The sequence below is a fragment of the Littorina saxatilis genome, linkage group LG1 (assembly GCF_037325665.1).
Source record: "Littorina saxatilis isolate snail1 linkage group LG1, US_GU_Lsax_2.0, whole genome shotgun sequence".
Classification (NCBI taxonomy): domain Eukaryota; kingdom Metazoa; phylum Mollusca; class Gastropoda; order Littorinimorpha; family Littorinidae; genus Littorina; species Littorina saxatilis.
The window spans coordinates 73,699,156-73,714,074 of record NC_090245.1 but is presented as its reverse complement, the minus strand read 5'-3'; the positions used below and the strand labels follow the sequence as shown (position 1 = coordinate 73,714,074).

The 14,919-nt window shown below is 47.6% G+C and overlaps 1 protein-coding gene across 1 annotated transcript in view; it reads right to left on the bottom strand.

The window, feature by feature from the left end:
* The window catches only part of LOC138978544 (uncharacterized), a 98,808-nt gene that overhangs the window by 9,675 nt on the left and 74,214 nt on the right, over positions 1-14,919 (bottom strand). Inside the window, exons 45-53 of the mRNA XM_070351293.1 lie at positions 14,023-14,169; positions 7,048-7,212; positions 6,370-6,468; positions 5,122-5,216; positions 4,128-4,275; positions 2,907-3,024; positions 1,400-1,492; positions 763-865; positions 87-315 (exon numbers count right to left, since the gene is read on the bottom strand). Of these exons, the coding sequence (XP_070207394.1) occupies positions 87-315; positions 763-865; positions 1,400-1,492; positions 2,907-3,024; positions 4,128-4,275; positions 5,122-5,216; positions 6,370-6,468; positions 7,048-7,212; positions 14,023-14,169 (1,197 nt within the window). The remainder of the gene's footprint in view (positions 1-86; positions 316-762; positions 866-1,399; positions 1,493-2,906; positions 3,025-4,127; positions 4,276-5,121; positions 5,217-6,369; positions 6,469-7,047; positions 7,213-14,022; positions 14,170-14,919) is intronic.

Here is a 14,919-nt window from a genome sequence, read left to right as displayed (position 1 = left end):
AGTGGGGGGGTTGATCATGAAACAGGGGAGACCGGCGTGTGTCTTAAAACGGGAACTCCACTGTGCAACCTGCTGACGTCTCTCACCTCATCGGAGAGCAGAATCCCAAGTTTGCTCTGTTTCCACTCAAATCCCGACCCGACAGTAATCAGCAGAATGGGTTTGCGTAGCGTCAGCCGAGCGTACTTGAACAGGTTGCAGCAGCCCTCATCATTGACGTAGGCATTGGACATGAAGGCCACGAACAAGGGAGCGTCCATGAGAGCTTTGGCCATCTCATCCATAGCGGCCCCGCTCGCATCAGATGCAACCCAGCTGCAAGTTGTCCATGCAAAATTAAAACATGAAATTGTAAGTACAGCTCAAATTCAGTCTAAAAGAGCGATGGTTCCACTGTAGTAAAATACGGTAATTAATACATGATAATTTCTTTCCTGCTGTTGACAGACAAGTAAGGCCCTGCACTTTCCCTGCCTATATGTCGGGGTGATTGAAAACAGTAGCACACTAATAAATTTCCCATCTGGATGACAGTTACTGTTTCTGTACCAGGTCGCCGCGTGATTGTTAAGCCCAGGTTCACTCAATAAAACCAACAACTCTGTTTAGATTTGGTTGGCCATGTCAATTTAATGCCAACTTGGTAAAATTATCAAAGAAAATTCAAAAAGGGACTTGACTTGCATTGTTCAACTTGGTGAAAGTATGCTCTGCAAATCAGGGTAACAGGCCACTCTTCAGTGCACAGCCATTTAAAAATACCTTTTGTAGCCAAGTTGTTCCACGTCGATCAATATCTTGGTCGGAGTTATAGCCCTTGGCTTGTCCCCCTTTTCGTCAGTCTTGCAGAACGACACAAATATGTCTGAAAAAGGGAATCCTATGCTTTGAAGACTCAGCACACAAGAAATGTTAAATGCTCATCATATTTCTTTTTCACTCATTTTCTATACACTTGAATCGGCCAACCATGGTGAAAGCAAAAATTCCACTGGTGGATGTGCCATATGCTAGAAGATGAAAACAGTTTTAACAAAATAATGAATAAATAAAAAGAAGACGAAAACATTATTTTGCAGTTTTCTGATCCTGCACTGCATTATTCTGTGAGAACATCTAATCCCCAGCTGAAAATTCTGCTGGTGTGGACGGTATATTCTTTTCACATTTTAAATTTTTGTTGTTGTCAGTTTCCTTGTTATTCTTTGCTGGACCATCTTTTTTCTCACAAAAAAAAAAGGGAAAAAAGAAAGAAAATTCAGCAAACACTATTTTACCCGCCAACAGCCTGGTAAAAACGACCATACACATAAAAACCCACTCCTGCAAAAAACACGAGTGTTCGTGGGTGTTTCAGCCCATGAACGCAGAAGAAGAACTAAATTAAGAAGAACTTTACCAGCTGCCAGGTCTTGCTGCAGTTCTCTGAGTCCTCTCACAGCCTGTACAAGGTGAAGGTCAAAGTCTGTGCTGGCCTCTGGTGGCATGCAAGCTGTTAGAGATCAACAGACAACACACTATTTGGTCATAAACTTTTGGATAACCTGGATCAACCTCCCATTTTAAGTCAGCAAAAATATCTGAGGAAATCAGGTCCATGAGAAAAAACGTGCTTCTTCACAAAGCAAAACCTGGACTGCAGACGGAAAAAAAGAGTATATATATATATATATATATATATATATATATATATATAAATATATATCCCATGACCTCCCTTCTTTGTCTCTGTAAATGTACTCTAGGTATATTTCTTGTATTTCCATTGTACTCTTGTCAAATCCATGATGTAACTATTGCACTCTTATAACACATAAAATAGTGGATAAATAAGGGTGCACGAAATACATCATAGCTGGCTCTACTTTTTGTCGTCCTTGACATTCCAAAAGCAAATGTACCTGTAAGACCGGATGTGCAAGGGGTCACCACGCTTTTGAGAACATGCGCGAGAGTCGTTCAGTGCTATAGCTTAGTTTTGGTCTCGACTTGCCGAGACTACCATCACAGCGTCATAGATTTCATGAAGTCTGTCATCCACCGCGTCATATTACGGGGACGTAATCTGTTATGTTTCCTTCTTTTCGCAGTTCTGTTTCTCTCTTATACAAGCCGTATGTGTTTGAGTGTGTGTGCTCGTGCTCTCAACTAAAACAGAAGTCAAACTAGCTGTCGTTAAAAACCCAGTCCGTTCGACAAGCAATGTTATGCTCATGTGAAGTTACAGTGTACCTTATGATAAGGCTTATCGGTACATCATCCACTACGATTGTTCTCTGGACAAGCTGTTCGATGCAATTTGCGAGTTTTTCTAGCTCTTCTGTGGTGCAGTAGGCCCTTATAGACGATGAAGATGTCCAAGATCTCAGGAGATGCGTGTGTAACCACTAGGTATTCAGTCAAATCCGTGTAAGAGGCTTTCAGCTGACGGGGACAACTAAGCCACCATTATGCACCGACTTGACATAGATCAACAGACGTGCCTTTAGAATAAGGTATGTGCAGAGGTGCCTCATCTGAACAGACAACTAAAGCTTGATGTTTCCGTCACACGTTGTCTTTTAGATCTTCATGGGATATACAGTTTACAACACTCGTGATTTTGTATATAGCTTGTATTTCAGTCCAGACCCAGTGGGAATATCAAAGGGACTCACTCGCCAGAGGCTCGTGAGTCCCTTGATATTCATCCGCCGGGTCTTGACTGAAATACAAGCCATATAAAAAACCACTCGAGTTGTAACCTCTATATATATTTTTTTTTTTTAAGGTCGGTCCTGGGTTTTTTCGGGGTCAACCATGTCTTTGCGATATAGCCGAATTCGCGTTATAATGGGCCGCGATTTAGTGGAATATTTGCCACCCTGTATCTTCCGAATAAAATCTTGTTTAAAACCAAGGCTGACCTTGCAGATCCACGATGGAGATGGTGTGGAAATACTTGAGACATTGCAGGAAGGGAGCCTTCAGCTCAGCCGCTCGGCGCACAATGGATGCCGAAAACATGTGGGGACCCTTCAGGTACTGAAACAGGGGAAAAATTACTTTTGAAGGTCAGCGACACAGCAGTGTAGTTTCTATTCATGCTGACAAAAATGGCAACAACAGCTATAACGGTCATATATAGTGATCCAGAGAGTGACAAGAGGATTAAATCAATCTAGCTGGCAGCAAGCATTATTACTCATTACCATACTTTCTAGTTGTACGCCACAATTATTTTCCTTGAGTGTAAGCCCCTCTCATGAAAATACCAATGTGGCTTTCTTAAAGATGTTCACTTCCATATCATCAACTTGCCTCCCCTTGTTTTGCACTCTTTCCTTCTCTGCATTCAAATTGCCACAGAAGCTGAAGTCAACATCCAAAGTATTACTTAAATGACAGACCAAGTTAATCCCTGGCAATCACCTCCAGTTGTAAGTAACTACAACCCATCAAAACTTACAAACAAAAGCTGTGCAGTCCAAGATCAATTACACCTGATAAAGAAATAGACGGACTCCAGACACAACTCGGTTGGGTGTGTATGCATGGGTTGTGAAAGGGTGAATATTCTTGCTTTTATTGAGGCAAACTTTCCACATGTATTCCTTGTCCACGTGTTTCACACAAACCCTTGCTAAGTGACTGGTCTATAATATCCCGTGGGAAAGTTTGCCTCAATAAAAGCAAGAGTATGCACTCCTTCACAACCCATACAAACCTAACAAGGTTAATTCCGAACATTTGTCTATTGATAACCCCTTCCTCTTCTTCGGGCTGAATTAAACTCCCTTGCTTTTTATGTGTTTGACCGTTTTTACCCCGTCATTCAGGCGGCCATACGCCGTTTTCGAGGATTGCATATGCTGGGTACTTTAGTGTTTCTATAACCCATCAAACTCTGACATGGATTACAGAATCTTTTTCGTGCTCATGTGGTCTTGTGCTTACGTGTCCACATGAAGGGGGATGAAGCACTAGCAGGTCTGCACATAAGTTGACCTGGGCAATCGGAAAAATGTCCACCCTTAACCCTTCATGCGTGGCCGGGATTCAAACCCACAGCCTTCTGCTTGGGAGGCTGGCATCTTATCCACTAGGCCATTGCGCCTGTCTATCGATAACCCCTCTGTACAACTGACCATCCTGAGACACTCGGGGCAGGGGATGAGGTAGTCATAGGTAACCCCCTGGAAGGACTCTAGGATCAGCCCTTCAAACACCTCGTGCACCAGGAACAGGATGTTGTCAGGACTCGGGCCCTGGGCACGCACCAACAGCTCTGAATCCCTGAAACAATGTCATCAAAATCCAAATCAAGTCTGCTTCAAGCATCTACAGTCCAAACTGCCCTGGCAACCACCTCTCGATCATGACCACCAGCCCACAACGACCAACCCGAAGGATCCCTGATGAGTCCGTATCAATATAATTCACCTTTCCACGGCAGCCACCTGTCTCCAACACCCCCTTTTGGATGATCCCTTGGGTGGTTGTTACAGACAGGTTTGTCTGTACATGTGCTACTGAATGTCTAGCGCTGTACTATCTCTGCGAAAAATGCAAGCTGAATTTCCACAAGGCAAACCTCAGTGACTATATGAAATTACTTTACCTGACCTATGATCTTCTCCGTCGCGATATAACCTTGAATGGTTGAAAACGACGTTAAACACCAAATAAAGAAAGCACCTAATCTTCTGGTAAATGTCACATTCATGCCAATTACATTGCTGAGAGTTCGGTGACAGTGTCATGTGACTGAAAAATATTTCAAAGAACCCAGTTATGTCTGCATGAGACATAATCTAGCTAAAGAATGAGCCCTCGTGAACACACACACACACACATGCAAACACATGCATGCATACAAGCACAACACACACACACACACCCAAACACATGCGTACAAGCACACACACACACACACACACACGCACACATACACAAACACACACATACCAACACACTCAAACACATGAATACAAGCACAAGCAAAAGCACACACACACACACACACACACACACACACACACACACACACTCAAACACATGCATACAAGCACAAGCACAAGCACATACACACACACACTGCTTATTTCGAACACTTTTCCAGTATGAGAACTCAGAGCTCACCTTGTCTGCCTCACAAGACAGAGATGGCCGTTCTTGCGAAGATAGGAACCTCGCTTCCATGTAAGGGAGCTGTCACTGAACTCATGCAGGCGTACCTGAGTAGAAATAATTGGTAAGCCTCAAATTAAAATTTTACTTTAAATCAACAATAAATGAAAAGTATGCCATAAGCTTATGATTCAAATTAGGTTATGTATCTAGATCTATATAAACTAGCTTGTAAACCTCTCTTGTTGCCTAAATGGCGGGGTAAAAACGGTCATACACGTAAAATTCCACTCGTGCAAAAAACACGAGTGTACGTGGGAGTTTCAGCCCACGAACGTAGAAGAAGAAGAACCTCTCTTGTTTTAATCAAAAACAGTGAGGGCCCACACAGGGGAAAAGAATTGCTGAAAGCTGAGATTGCATGCAGCTATGTTACAGTGGTGCGCGTTTTAAGACCTCCAAAAATCGAACAAAATCAGGTATAAAATGGAGGGAGTCTCAAAGGTGGTCGTCTACATTTTTGCTTTTTTTCCATAATCTTATGGTTAGATTTCGATACAAAATTATGTCAAATGATGAATGAACCATGGGGACAAAAATGATAGAAAAAAAAATATATGTAAAAAAAAATTTTTTGGGGGGTAGCGTGACTCACGCTTCCAATATTTTGTTTTCTGTTTGCTGAGAACATGTGCTTTGCCTAAAAATACTGACCAATCAAATTCATGTCACTATGCTTATAGCCACGCCCAAACAAGTGCAGCAACAGTTTGACACTGTAGCGCTGTCCACGCTTTTTTATAAACGCACGAAATGCACGGGATTTGAAAGGAGCTTTGTGCTTGGCATTTTCCAAATAAGGATATCCTACTATGAGTACTACGCTGGAATACTACAATGAATTTTCAAACGACTACACTGGCTTCATCTTTCCTGATCGAAAGGGGGTGTATTGTTGATATTTGTAGATAATAGACTCTGCATTTTAATGGTCAAATGGCGATTTCGGTATAAAAATGTAGACAAGGACCTTTAAAATTGGGGTCAAATTACACAAGTTAGGAACACAAAATCTAAGCAAACAGGGTCTCAAAAGAGAGGAGCTAGGTCCTAAACTGTCTTAAATTGGATGGTCTTAAAAAGTGGTTTCTACTGCACCACACTCACAATTATAATGTCTGAAAATCCCGTCAAAAATACACAGTCAAACAAGTGAACCAGGGAAGGGAGGGGCAGATGTTTTGTTTAAAAGATATGTACCTGTCCTCTGTTGAAAAGGCCAGCAGGCAGGTAGTCAAACTTGTACATCATCTTGGTCTCCCTCATCCCACTGCCTTTCTCAACCTCAGTCCACTCAAACTGTTTAGACAAATCATCAACAATTAAATCCTTCTCAATCTCAGTGTAACTTAAATATACTCTGTGCAAATAAAATCCGTTTCAGCTTTGATCCAGCCTGCAAAAATGAACAGGCTGTTACTATATAATCCTGCTAGACTGTGTAATTAAAAAGATAATTATGTATCAAACACCAACATTTTACCTATTTAAAAAGTGTGGACTCAGTGACTGTCTCTTATCTTCTTGTGGTCACTGAACGCTGGACATGTTTAAAACCACAAACCACATATGCTTTCTGGTATATCTTACATGTCAATGCCACTCTTTCTTCTCCTATTTTCTGCATTGAACAAATCTGCCCTTTAAATATTCCCTACTCTTACTACCACTTTCTGCTTTAATTGTTGCTATTTTCAATTTAGTTTTTGTAGCTTATTCAGCTCATTCTGCTTTAAATATTGCTATTTTCAATTTAATTTGTGTAGCTTATTCAGCTCATCCTGCTTTAATTATTGCTATTTTCAATTTAGTTTTTGTAGCTTATTCAGCTCAGAATTAAACATCCTGACATATTTAACCTACTGCATACAAACTGACCTCGGGCTCTTTCTCGGTCAGGAGACAAGGCACGATGTTGATCTTCTCTTCTTTCAAGGGAAAGGTCAGGTCGTACTCCTCCGTCAATCGCAGCAGCCATGAGTGGAGGGACTCTGGGTAATCTTTCCACACCAGTCCTATGTCCTCGTGGCGTAGTCGACCCTCCTATCAGCAGGACAGCAAGAAACAATGCTTAAAGTCGCAATGTACAGCATGAACGCTGAAGTACGCAACTTAGCTTTTCTCGCTTTAGAGAGTTTCACTATTCCGTTTATTTACCTGAACCTATGCTCTTATTTCACACACATGATGCTTTTAAGCAAAAACCCTTGATGCCAAAAGAGCAATCAACTAAAGTTCAGGTGGCACCGATGGTCACTCGTATCAAATACAGGTTCATGCCACTAGATGTCTTTTTCAAAATGGAGGCCATAATTAAGATTTACCAGAACTGAACTTTCTGCATTAGAATATTAGCCACAAAATGAAGAAAAAAAATATTTAAAAAAAAAAGAAAACCAAAAATCATCAGAATAAAGTTACAGACTCTAAAAAGACCCTAAAACACAAGATCTAATAAACAAAGGGACGTTAGCGCTCTAAATGCATGACAATTGTGTAATAGAGTGAGAGTTATTCGGAACCATTCTCCAGGCACCTGAGAGAATAACAAGCGTTGAAATGAACAAGCGACTTTCATCCTCTTTTGAGAATGGTTCCGAACTCGAAAATTTTATTGTAAATTTTCATTTAATAAATATACCTACCCGAATCACATGTAGCAGTTGACTCAGTCTAAAGTGCTAGGTCTGAAAAGGCTACCCGTCTAAGGGGAGCAACCCCAACTAAAAAAGTGTAAACGTAGCTATGGTAATGACGACGCACCCAGGGAGTTACCTCCCCTCTTGCGTACCACGTCACTACTGCTACTGACCACGTGACCCCTATCATTCGACTCGAAGAATAACATCTCCAAATCATAAGCGGGGTAGGTGGGAGGGACTACGATATGTGATTCGGGTAGGTATATTTATTAAATGAAAATTTACAATAAAATTTTCGATTAAATTACATATTCCTACTCCGAATCACATGTAGCAGATTGAAACAACAAGGCGGTGGGAAAGAAAAAAGTTCAAACTCACTCTCAAATCCTTGTCAAGAGCTGACCACCTGCAACCATGGCAGGCAAAGCTCTAGATCCATCCTGGCGAAGAGCCGAGATGTCACGCAGGTAAAAATTCATGAAGACATCCTCGGAACGCCAGTATGCGGTGTGTAGCACCTCCTCCAGTCTTCTTGATCGTAACACGGCCAAGGAGGAAGCCCAAGCTCGCGTCTCGTGAGCCCGAGCTGATTCCAGAGGAAGGACAGGCTGTGTCCCCCCTTCATTACGGCGGCTCCACTCGTAAGCATGCTTAATGAGCGCCGACACCCACCGGGCCAGAGTCGTCTTAGTAATATCCTTATGTCTCTCCGTATTGAGAGAAATAAACAAAAGCTTTTGAGCTGCGGATCTAAGAGACTGAGAACGGGCAAGGTAGATGTGAAGGGCTCTAACAGGGCAATTTACTAAGTCTGGATCATTCGGAGCCAGAATAGTGGACAACGGCCTGACATGAACCACAGGAGAAGCTCGCTCGGGAGCCTGGTTTTTCGCAAGAACCTCAGGTCGAAACCGCAAAGTAACGGACCCATCTGATTCAAAGGAAATGTCGTCCGAATTACCGGAAAGAGCGTGGATCTCACTGCCCCTTCGTGCCGATGCTAGCAGCAAAAGGAAAAGGGACTTGCGTGTAAGATTCGCAAAACTGGCATCTCTGAGAGGTTCAAAATCCGCTGAACGCAGAAACTCCATGACCAATAAGAGATCCCACTTAGGAACGGGCGTACGAGACTTGACGTCAGAAAGGGAAGCGCCCTTGATGACTCCAGCGATCACGCCACTAACATCTATAGAGCGACCTAACTGGCGTAGGGTCGCCGAGATGGCCGATCTTCTTACTTTCAACGAGGCAGCAGAAGCTCCCTGAGAGGACATGAAAGCAAGATGGTTCGCCACGTGCATCGTGCGGGGCGCCGTAGCATCCAGCCGATGCTCGTGACACCAGGTAACCCAGGCCCTCCAATGTGACTCATAAACGGACGAGGTAGATGCTCTGTGCGAGCGTCCTACCAGGTCCATGGTCAGATCTGATGCCCCTTTGCGCCTCAGAGAAGACCGCACAACCTCCACGCGTGAAGATTCAGCATCTGAGGCTCTGCGTGGAGGCTGCCGGTGTGAGGCTGTACCAGTTCTCCTCGCGTGAGAGCGAGAGGAATGGGAGGGCCCTGGGCGAGTCTCAGCAGGTCCGGGAACCACGGCTGAGACGGCCAAAGAGGAGCGATCAGCAGGAGGGACGGGCCCTCCTGCTCCGCCTTCCTGAGAACTCGCGTGAGCAACTGGAATGGCGGGAACGCATAAGCCTCCAGGCCTGACCAGGAAATGTCCATCGCGTTCGTCTCCCACGCCTCGGGATCCGGGAATGGTGAGACGAACACTGGTAGTCTCTTCGAGAACCTGGTGGCAAAAAGGTCCACCTGAGGTTTCTGCACAAGAGACCAGAGACGATCCAGCGCTCCGTGAGTGATGGTCCACTCTGTTTGAAGCACTCTGTCGGAGCGGCTGAGCGCGTCCGCCAGAGTGTTCAAGCTTCCGGGCAGGTACCTGGCCGAAAGCCTGATTTGATGCTCTGAACACCAAATCAGGATCTCGCAGGCCCTGGCCGAAAGCGACGGAGACCGCGACCCTCCCTGCTTGTTGATGTAAGCTGCCACTGTCGTGTTGTCTGTAAACAGACGAACATGCTTGGCCTGAAGGGAGGGCCGGAACTTGTCCAGAGCTAGAGCCACGGCTTCTAGCTCCAGCAAGTTGATGTGCTGCATCCTCTGATCTGCCGACCACAGACCTGACGCAGTCAGCTGGTCTGTGTGAGCCCCCCACCCCACCAAGGACGCGTCCGTGAACAGGTCCAAATCTGGGGCAGGAAGGGCTATCGGCACGCCCCTGCTCACCCACTCCGTGTCCAGCCACGGAAGGGTAGCGGATTGGAACCATCCCTGGAGAGGGATGAGGGCATTCCAATCCACCGTGGGAGAGTCCACGAACGGTTTCAGCGCCAGCTGAAAGGGACGTTTGTGGACCCTCCCCAAGGGGACCAGGAGAGCCATGGACTCCATCTGCCCTAAGATGGAGGCCAAAGTCCGCAGGGAGGCCCTCGGGAGAGGCAAAGTGGAGCGTATGCACGCCTGGAGCTTGTCCACCCTCTTCTGAGAGGGTTGGACCGTCCAAGCCACCGTGTCGAAAGACATTCCCAAGTAGGTGAACGTCTGACACGGTGTCAGCTCCGACTTTGATCGGTTGATCGAGAAGCCAAACAAGTTGGCCTCCCGAAGAACCGATTGGGTATCCTGCTCGCACCCCACCTGACTCTGACTCAGGATGAGCCAATCGTCCAGGTAGGCACGTAGCCGGACACCCCGCGACCTCACCAGCGCGCAGACCTGTCTCACGACCATGGTGAAGACCCAAGGGGCGAGAGACAGGCCAAAAGGAAGGGCGCGAAACTGGTAAACCTGACTTGCCCACCGGAAACGAAGCCATTTCCGGTCGGCTGGATGCATAAGGATGTGAAAGTATGCATCCGTCAGGTCGATGGAGGTCGCCCAATCTCCCGGGCGGAGAGAGTCCCTGACCGACGCTGGCGTCTCCATCTTGAACCTTATCTCCCTCAAAAAGGTATTGAGGAACGACAGGTCCAAGACGGGACGCCATGCCCCTGAGGCTTTGGGGACGGCGAAAAGCCGTCCGTAAAACCCAGGGGAACTGTGGTCGAGGACCCTCTCCACTGCGCCCTTCTGCACCAGGGAGTCTATTTCCGCCCGAAGGACGGAAATGGCTTCCTGCGAGGAGGGAGGCCTGAACGCCGGCGGACGCCTGACCAGAGGAGCCTTGCCATCTTTCCAGAGAAGACGGAAGCCCGACCTCACGACCCCCACGATCCATTGACTCTGTATGGACACGAGCCAATGGGAAAGTGCCCGGGAAGGGCCCCCCGCCATCACCAGAGTGGAGGGCGGGGTGGGGGGGAGATCGGGAGCACTTCATTGGGGGTGAGGCTTGCTTCCAGAGCCGCCTCTCCCCCTGCCGGAAGACGGTCGTCTTCTCGAGCCCCGAGAAGAGGAACGTCCACGACCCTTGTCTGCCGGTTTGGGAGGGCCAGCAACCTTAGCCTGCTTCGGCTGAGAAGGCTGAGACTGCTTGGACTGCTTAAGGCTGTGCAGGGAAAAGTCAGAGAACTGCTGGTCCCTGTTCGCCTGAATTTCCTGTCTTCGGGCGTCGAAAACGAGATGCCCGAAGAGGGAACCCTCCAAGACCGGTGAGGCACGCAAAGTGTCTTTGGTCGCCTGATCCGAAAACTGAGAGTGTGCCAGAAAGAGATCCCGACGACACATAACAGAGTGCGCATAGTGCACAGCAGAAAGTCTCATCTGTTCTTCATTGACCCTCGCAAGAGCGGCCAACAAAGTGGAGACGTCATCCGCATCCTGATCCTCGCTGAGAGAGAACGGATTCAGCGAATCAGTGAGGGCACGAGAGAGGGCCCGAATGAGAGTCTCAGCAATGGAGGCAAGCTCCAGCTGCTGACGCCCTGCCTCTTCAGAAGCAATCAGCGTGTTCTCAGAAAAGAGCACGCCATCATCCTTCTTGATAGGCTTGGCCAACAAGGCAAGCATCTCCGGAGGAACTGTCAAAGATGAACGCGGGAGAGCGAACGCATCCAACAAGTTCCTAGGAGACTTCTGCAAAACCAACCGCCTGTGAGACGACAGTGCGAATGCAGAAGCCTGAGAAGGCGAAGCCATCCACTGCTGAGCCAGCTCCGGAACTGAGCCGTGAGGCACGAGCAGCGGAACCGGAAGTGAAGGAATTCCGCTTCCGGAAGGAGATGGCTTGGCCAAAACCTGGGAAAGCTGAAAGGCTATGGATGGAGACTCCATAAACCGGAAGTATGAGTCATCCTCCTTCCCAGAGCGAAAATCAGCCATCGCGGACGGAGCCGTCGAAGCGGCAGCCGAAGAGACCGAAGCCCCTTCCGCGAAATATCTCGAAGTGACCTCGGCAGCGGCCTCCAGTGCCACTTTGAGTCTCTCCGGATAACCAACACGTGCAGCCTCGCTGGCGACGGACTGAACACCCGAAACATCCGGCGAAGGACCGAAGTCCACGTTGCTGGTAGAAGGGCGGTGAACACCGTAACCGGAAACCGGAAACCCGTCCACTCCAATACCATCCGAACTCATGCCCTGACTAGGGTAAGAGTAAGAGGACGGCATGCCCACAGCCGCCGGAACCGGAACCGCAGTCGAAGCAACAACCGAAGACGGAAGCGCTGACTGCCCCGGCCAGGGCTGAGACACCTGCCCAAAGGGCTGGTGGTGCCCCCCCGCGACCGCCATCCGAGAGGAAGCGGAAGCGGAAGAAGCAGCAGATCCGGGCTGAGCCGGAAAAGTGTCAGACGCGACCGCGAAAAGCGGAAGCGCAGACACTGTGGACGGCGGCCGGAAGGCCGAATGCCCAGAGGGCCACGTCCGGTCAACCCCGGAAACGACCCCAGCGGGTGCGTACATCGGGGGACCTATGCTTCCGGCGAGTGCCGGAAGCGCAGCAGACGGAACCGGCTGGTCGACTCCGGAAACGACCCCAGCGGGTGCGTACGTCGGAGGACCTACGCTTCCGGCGAGTGCCGGCAGCGTTGAAGCCTGAACCAAATGCCGCCATTGCTCATCAACACGATGGTCTTCCGTGAAGCCAAAGTGAGAACGAACAGGGGTTTGCGGGTCGTGAACCCGCCGAAAAGGGCTGCTTCCCAGCAGGGAGCGTCCAGCGGTCTCACGAGGACCTACGGACCAGCCCAACTTACTTGCGTCGCCAACCACAGCGGTAGAAGGCGCAGAAGCAACCACCTCGGTCAAGGACAGCGTCACAGCCGGAAGCGGAAAGGAAGCCAACGACGGGACAACGGAAGTCGAAGGCTTAGAACGCACCATCTCCTCTCTCACCAACGTGCGAAGCTCGGGAACCAGCGAAGAAAGCAACGATGAAACCAGCGACGCCGAATCTGCAAGCGGCAGAGAAGACGAGCGAGAAACAACAGTACGCGTAGGTTGATTAGACTGCCCAGCAACCGGCTGGTCATTCGGGGCAGAAATAGGAACCGTCATAACAGCATTGTTAGCCGCGTCGGAAACAACAACCAAAATAGGCTTAGGGACAGAAGTGGAAGACTTGGGTTTAATTTTTCCCTTCACATCAGCCTTGCCGCGCTTTTTGTCTCCGTCAGACATGCTGACAACAAAATGGCGACAAAAAATCAAAAATGGCTACCACAAAATACGTGACCAACACGTGGCCGAAAATTTCAAGTAGCAACTGAAAAATTACGTTCAATACAAGTAAAGGAACGAGCTCACCAACTACCAGTGCAGCGGGTGAAGAGACGGGTGTGTGGGTGCCGGTGGGTGTCTAAGCAAACACCAAACAGCGAACTTCCACTAGAGCCAAAAAATTCACGACCTGCTCCCTAGAAAGCTGAAGTGTCGAATGATAGGGGTCACGTGGTCAGTAGCAGTAGTGACGTGGTACGCAAGAGGGGAGGTAACTCCCTGGGTGCGTCGTCATTACCATAGCTACGTTTACACTTTTTTAGTTGGGGTTGCTCCCCTTAGACGGGTAGCCTTTTCAGACCTAGCACTTTAGACTGAGTCAACTGCTACATGTGATTCGGAGTAGGAATATGTAATTTAATCTCACTTACTCTATTACACATGTCGTATGCATTTAGAGCGCTTACTTCCTTTTGTTTATTAGATCTCAGCCTCATTTGTCTAAGATTCTCCTAGAACACACGCGTAAAAGCAGAGAGAGGCACTGACCTTGATGGCCGAGCCCTTGACCGACACGACGCAGGCCATGACGTCGACGATCCACTGGGGGTTGATAACCACCTGGTCCTTCAGGAACTCCTTGGTGAAGTGTTGCAGTGAGCCCAGCTCGTGCAGAAACTGAACCGCCTGAACCACCTGGTAATAACACTCGTAATTAATGATATACAAGACCGATACATGCACAGCCTAGCGCTTACCTAACGAGTTATTTTCTCCTGCTGATATCATAAAGTCACCGAGACAAACTTCGTTATCGAAGTTCTTTGTTGGCTTTTAGGAGACATGCATGAGAAGCAACAGAATGTTTAGGTGACATCATCATTCACATTATGACATCTTCTCGAACTTTGTTTTGCTTTTGGCGTCAGAGATTTTACTTTGGAAGAGGGGCTCAAGAAAATAAATCTTGGTTTCTTTAATCGGTGTCATATTTGTCTTCAGGTGTTAACGCTGTAGTGATCAGCCTGGTACTAAGACAATTAAGTACCTAAGTGATCCTAGAAATATATACTGATAGTCAGGAGTGGACCACTTGATACAATGCACAGTACAATGGTACCTGTGATGTGAGGCCTGTCCGATGAGAGGACACCTTGCAATAAAGGACACCTTGTTGTCCCTTGGTCTATAAACTCAAGTATATTTGCCCTTAACACCTGTAATGTAGGGACGCTAGCTCTTGGCTGGTCCCATGGGTGTCCTTTCATCACAGGTACCACTGTAGCTAACACTGTAATACTGCGATGAGACACAGTAGCAAGCACAGAGATACTGTGGAGGGGTCGGGGGAAGGGGGGAAGAATCTCTCTTGTGAGAGACCACCTACAATGGTGGGAGGGATTTAACCCTTAGGCTGGTTGTCGCACTACTTTACGTATACTGTCA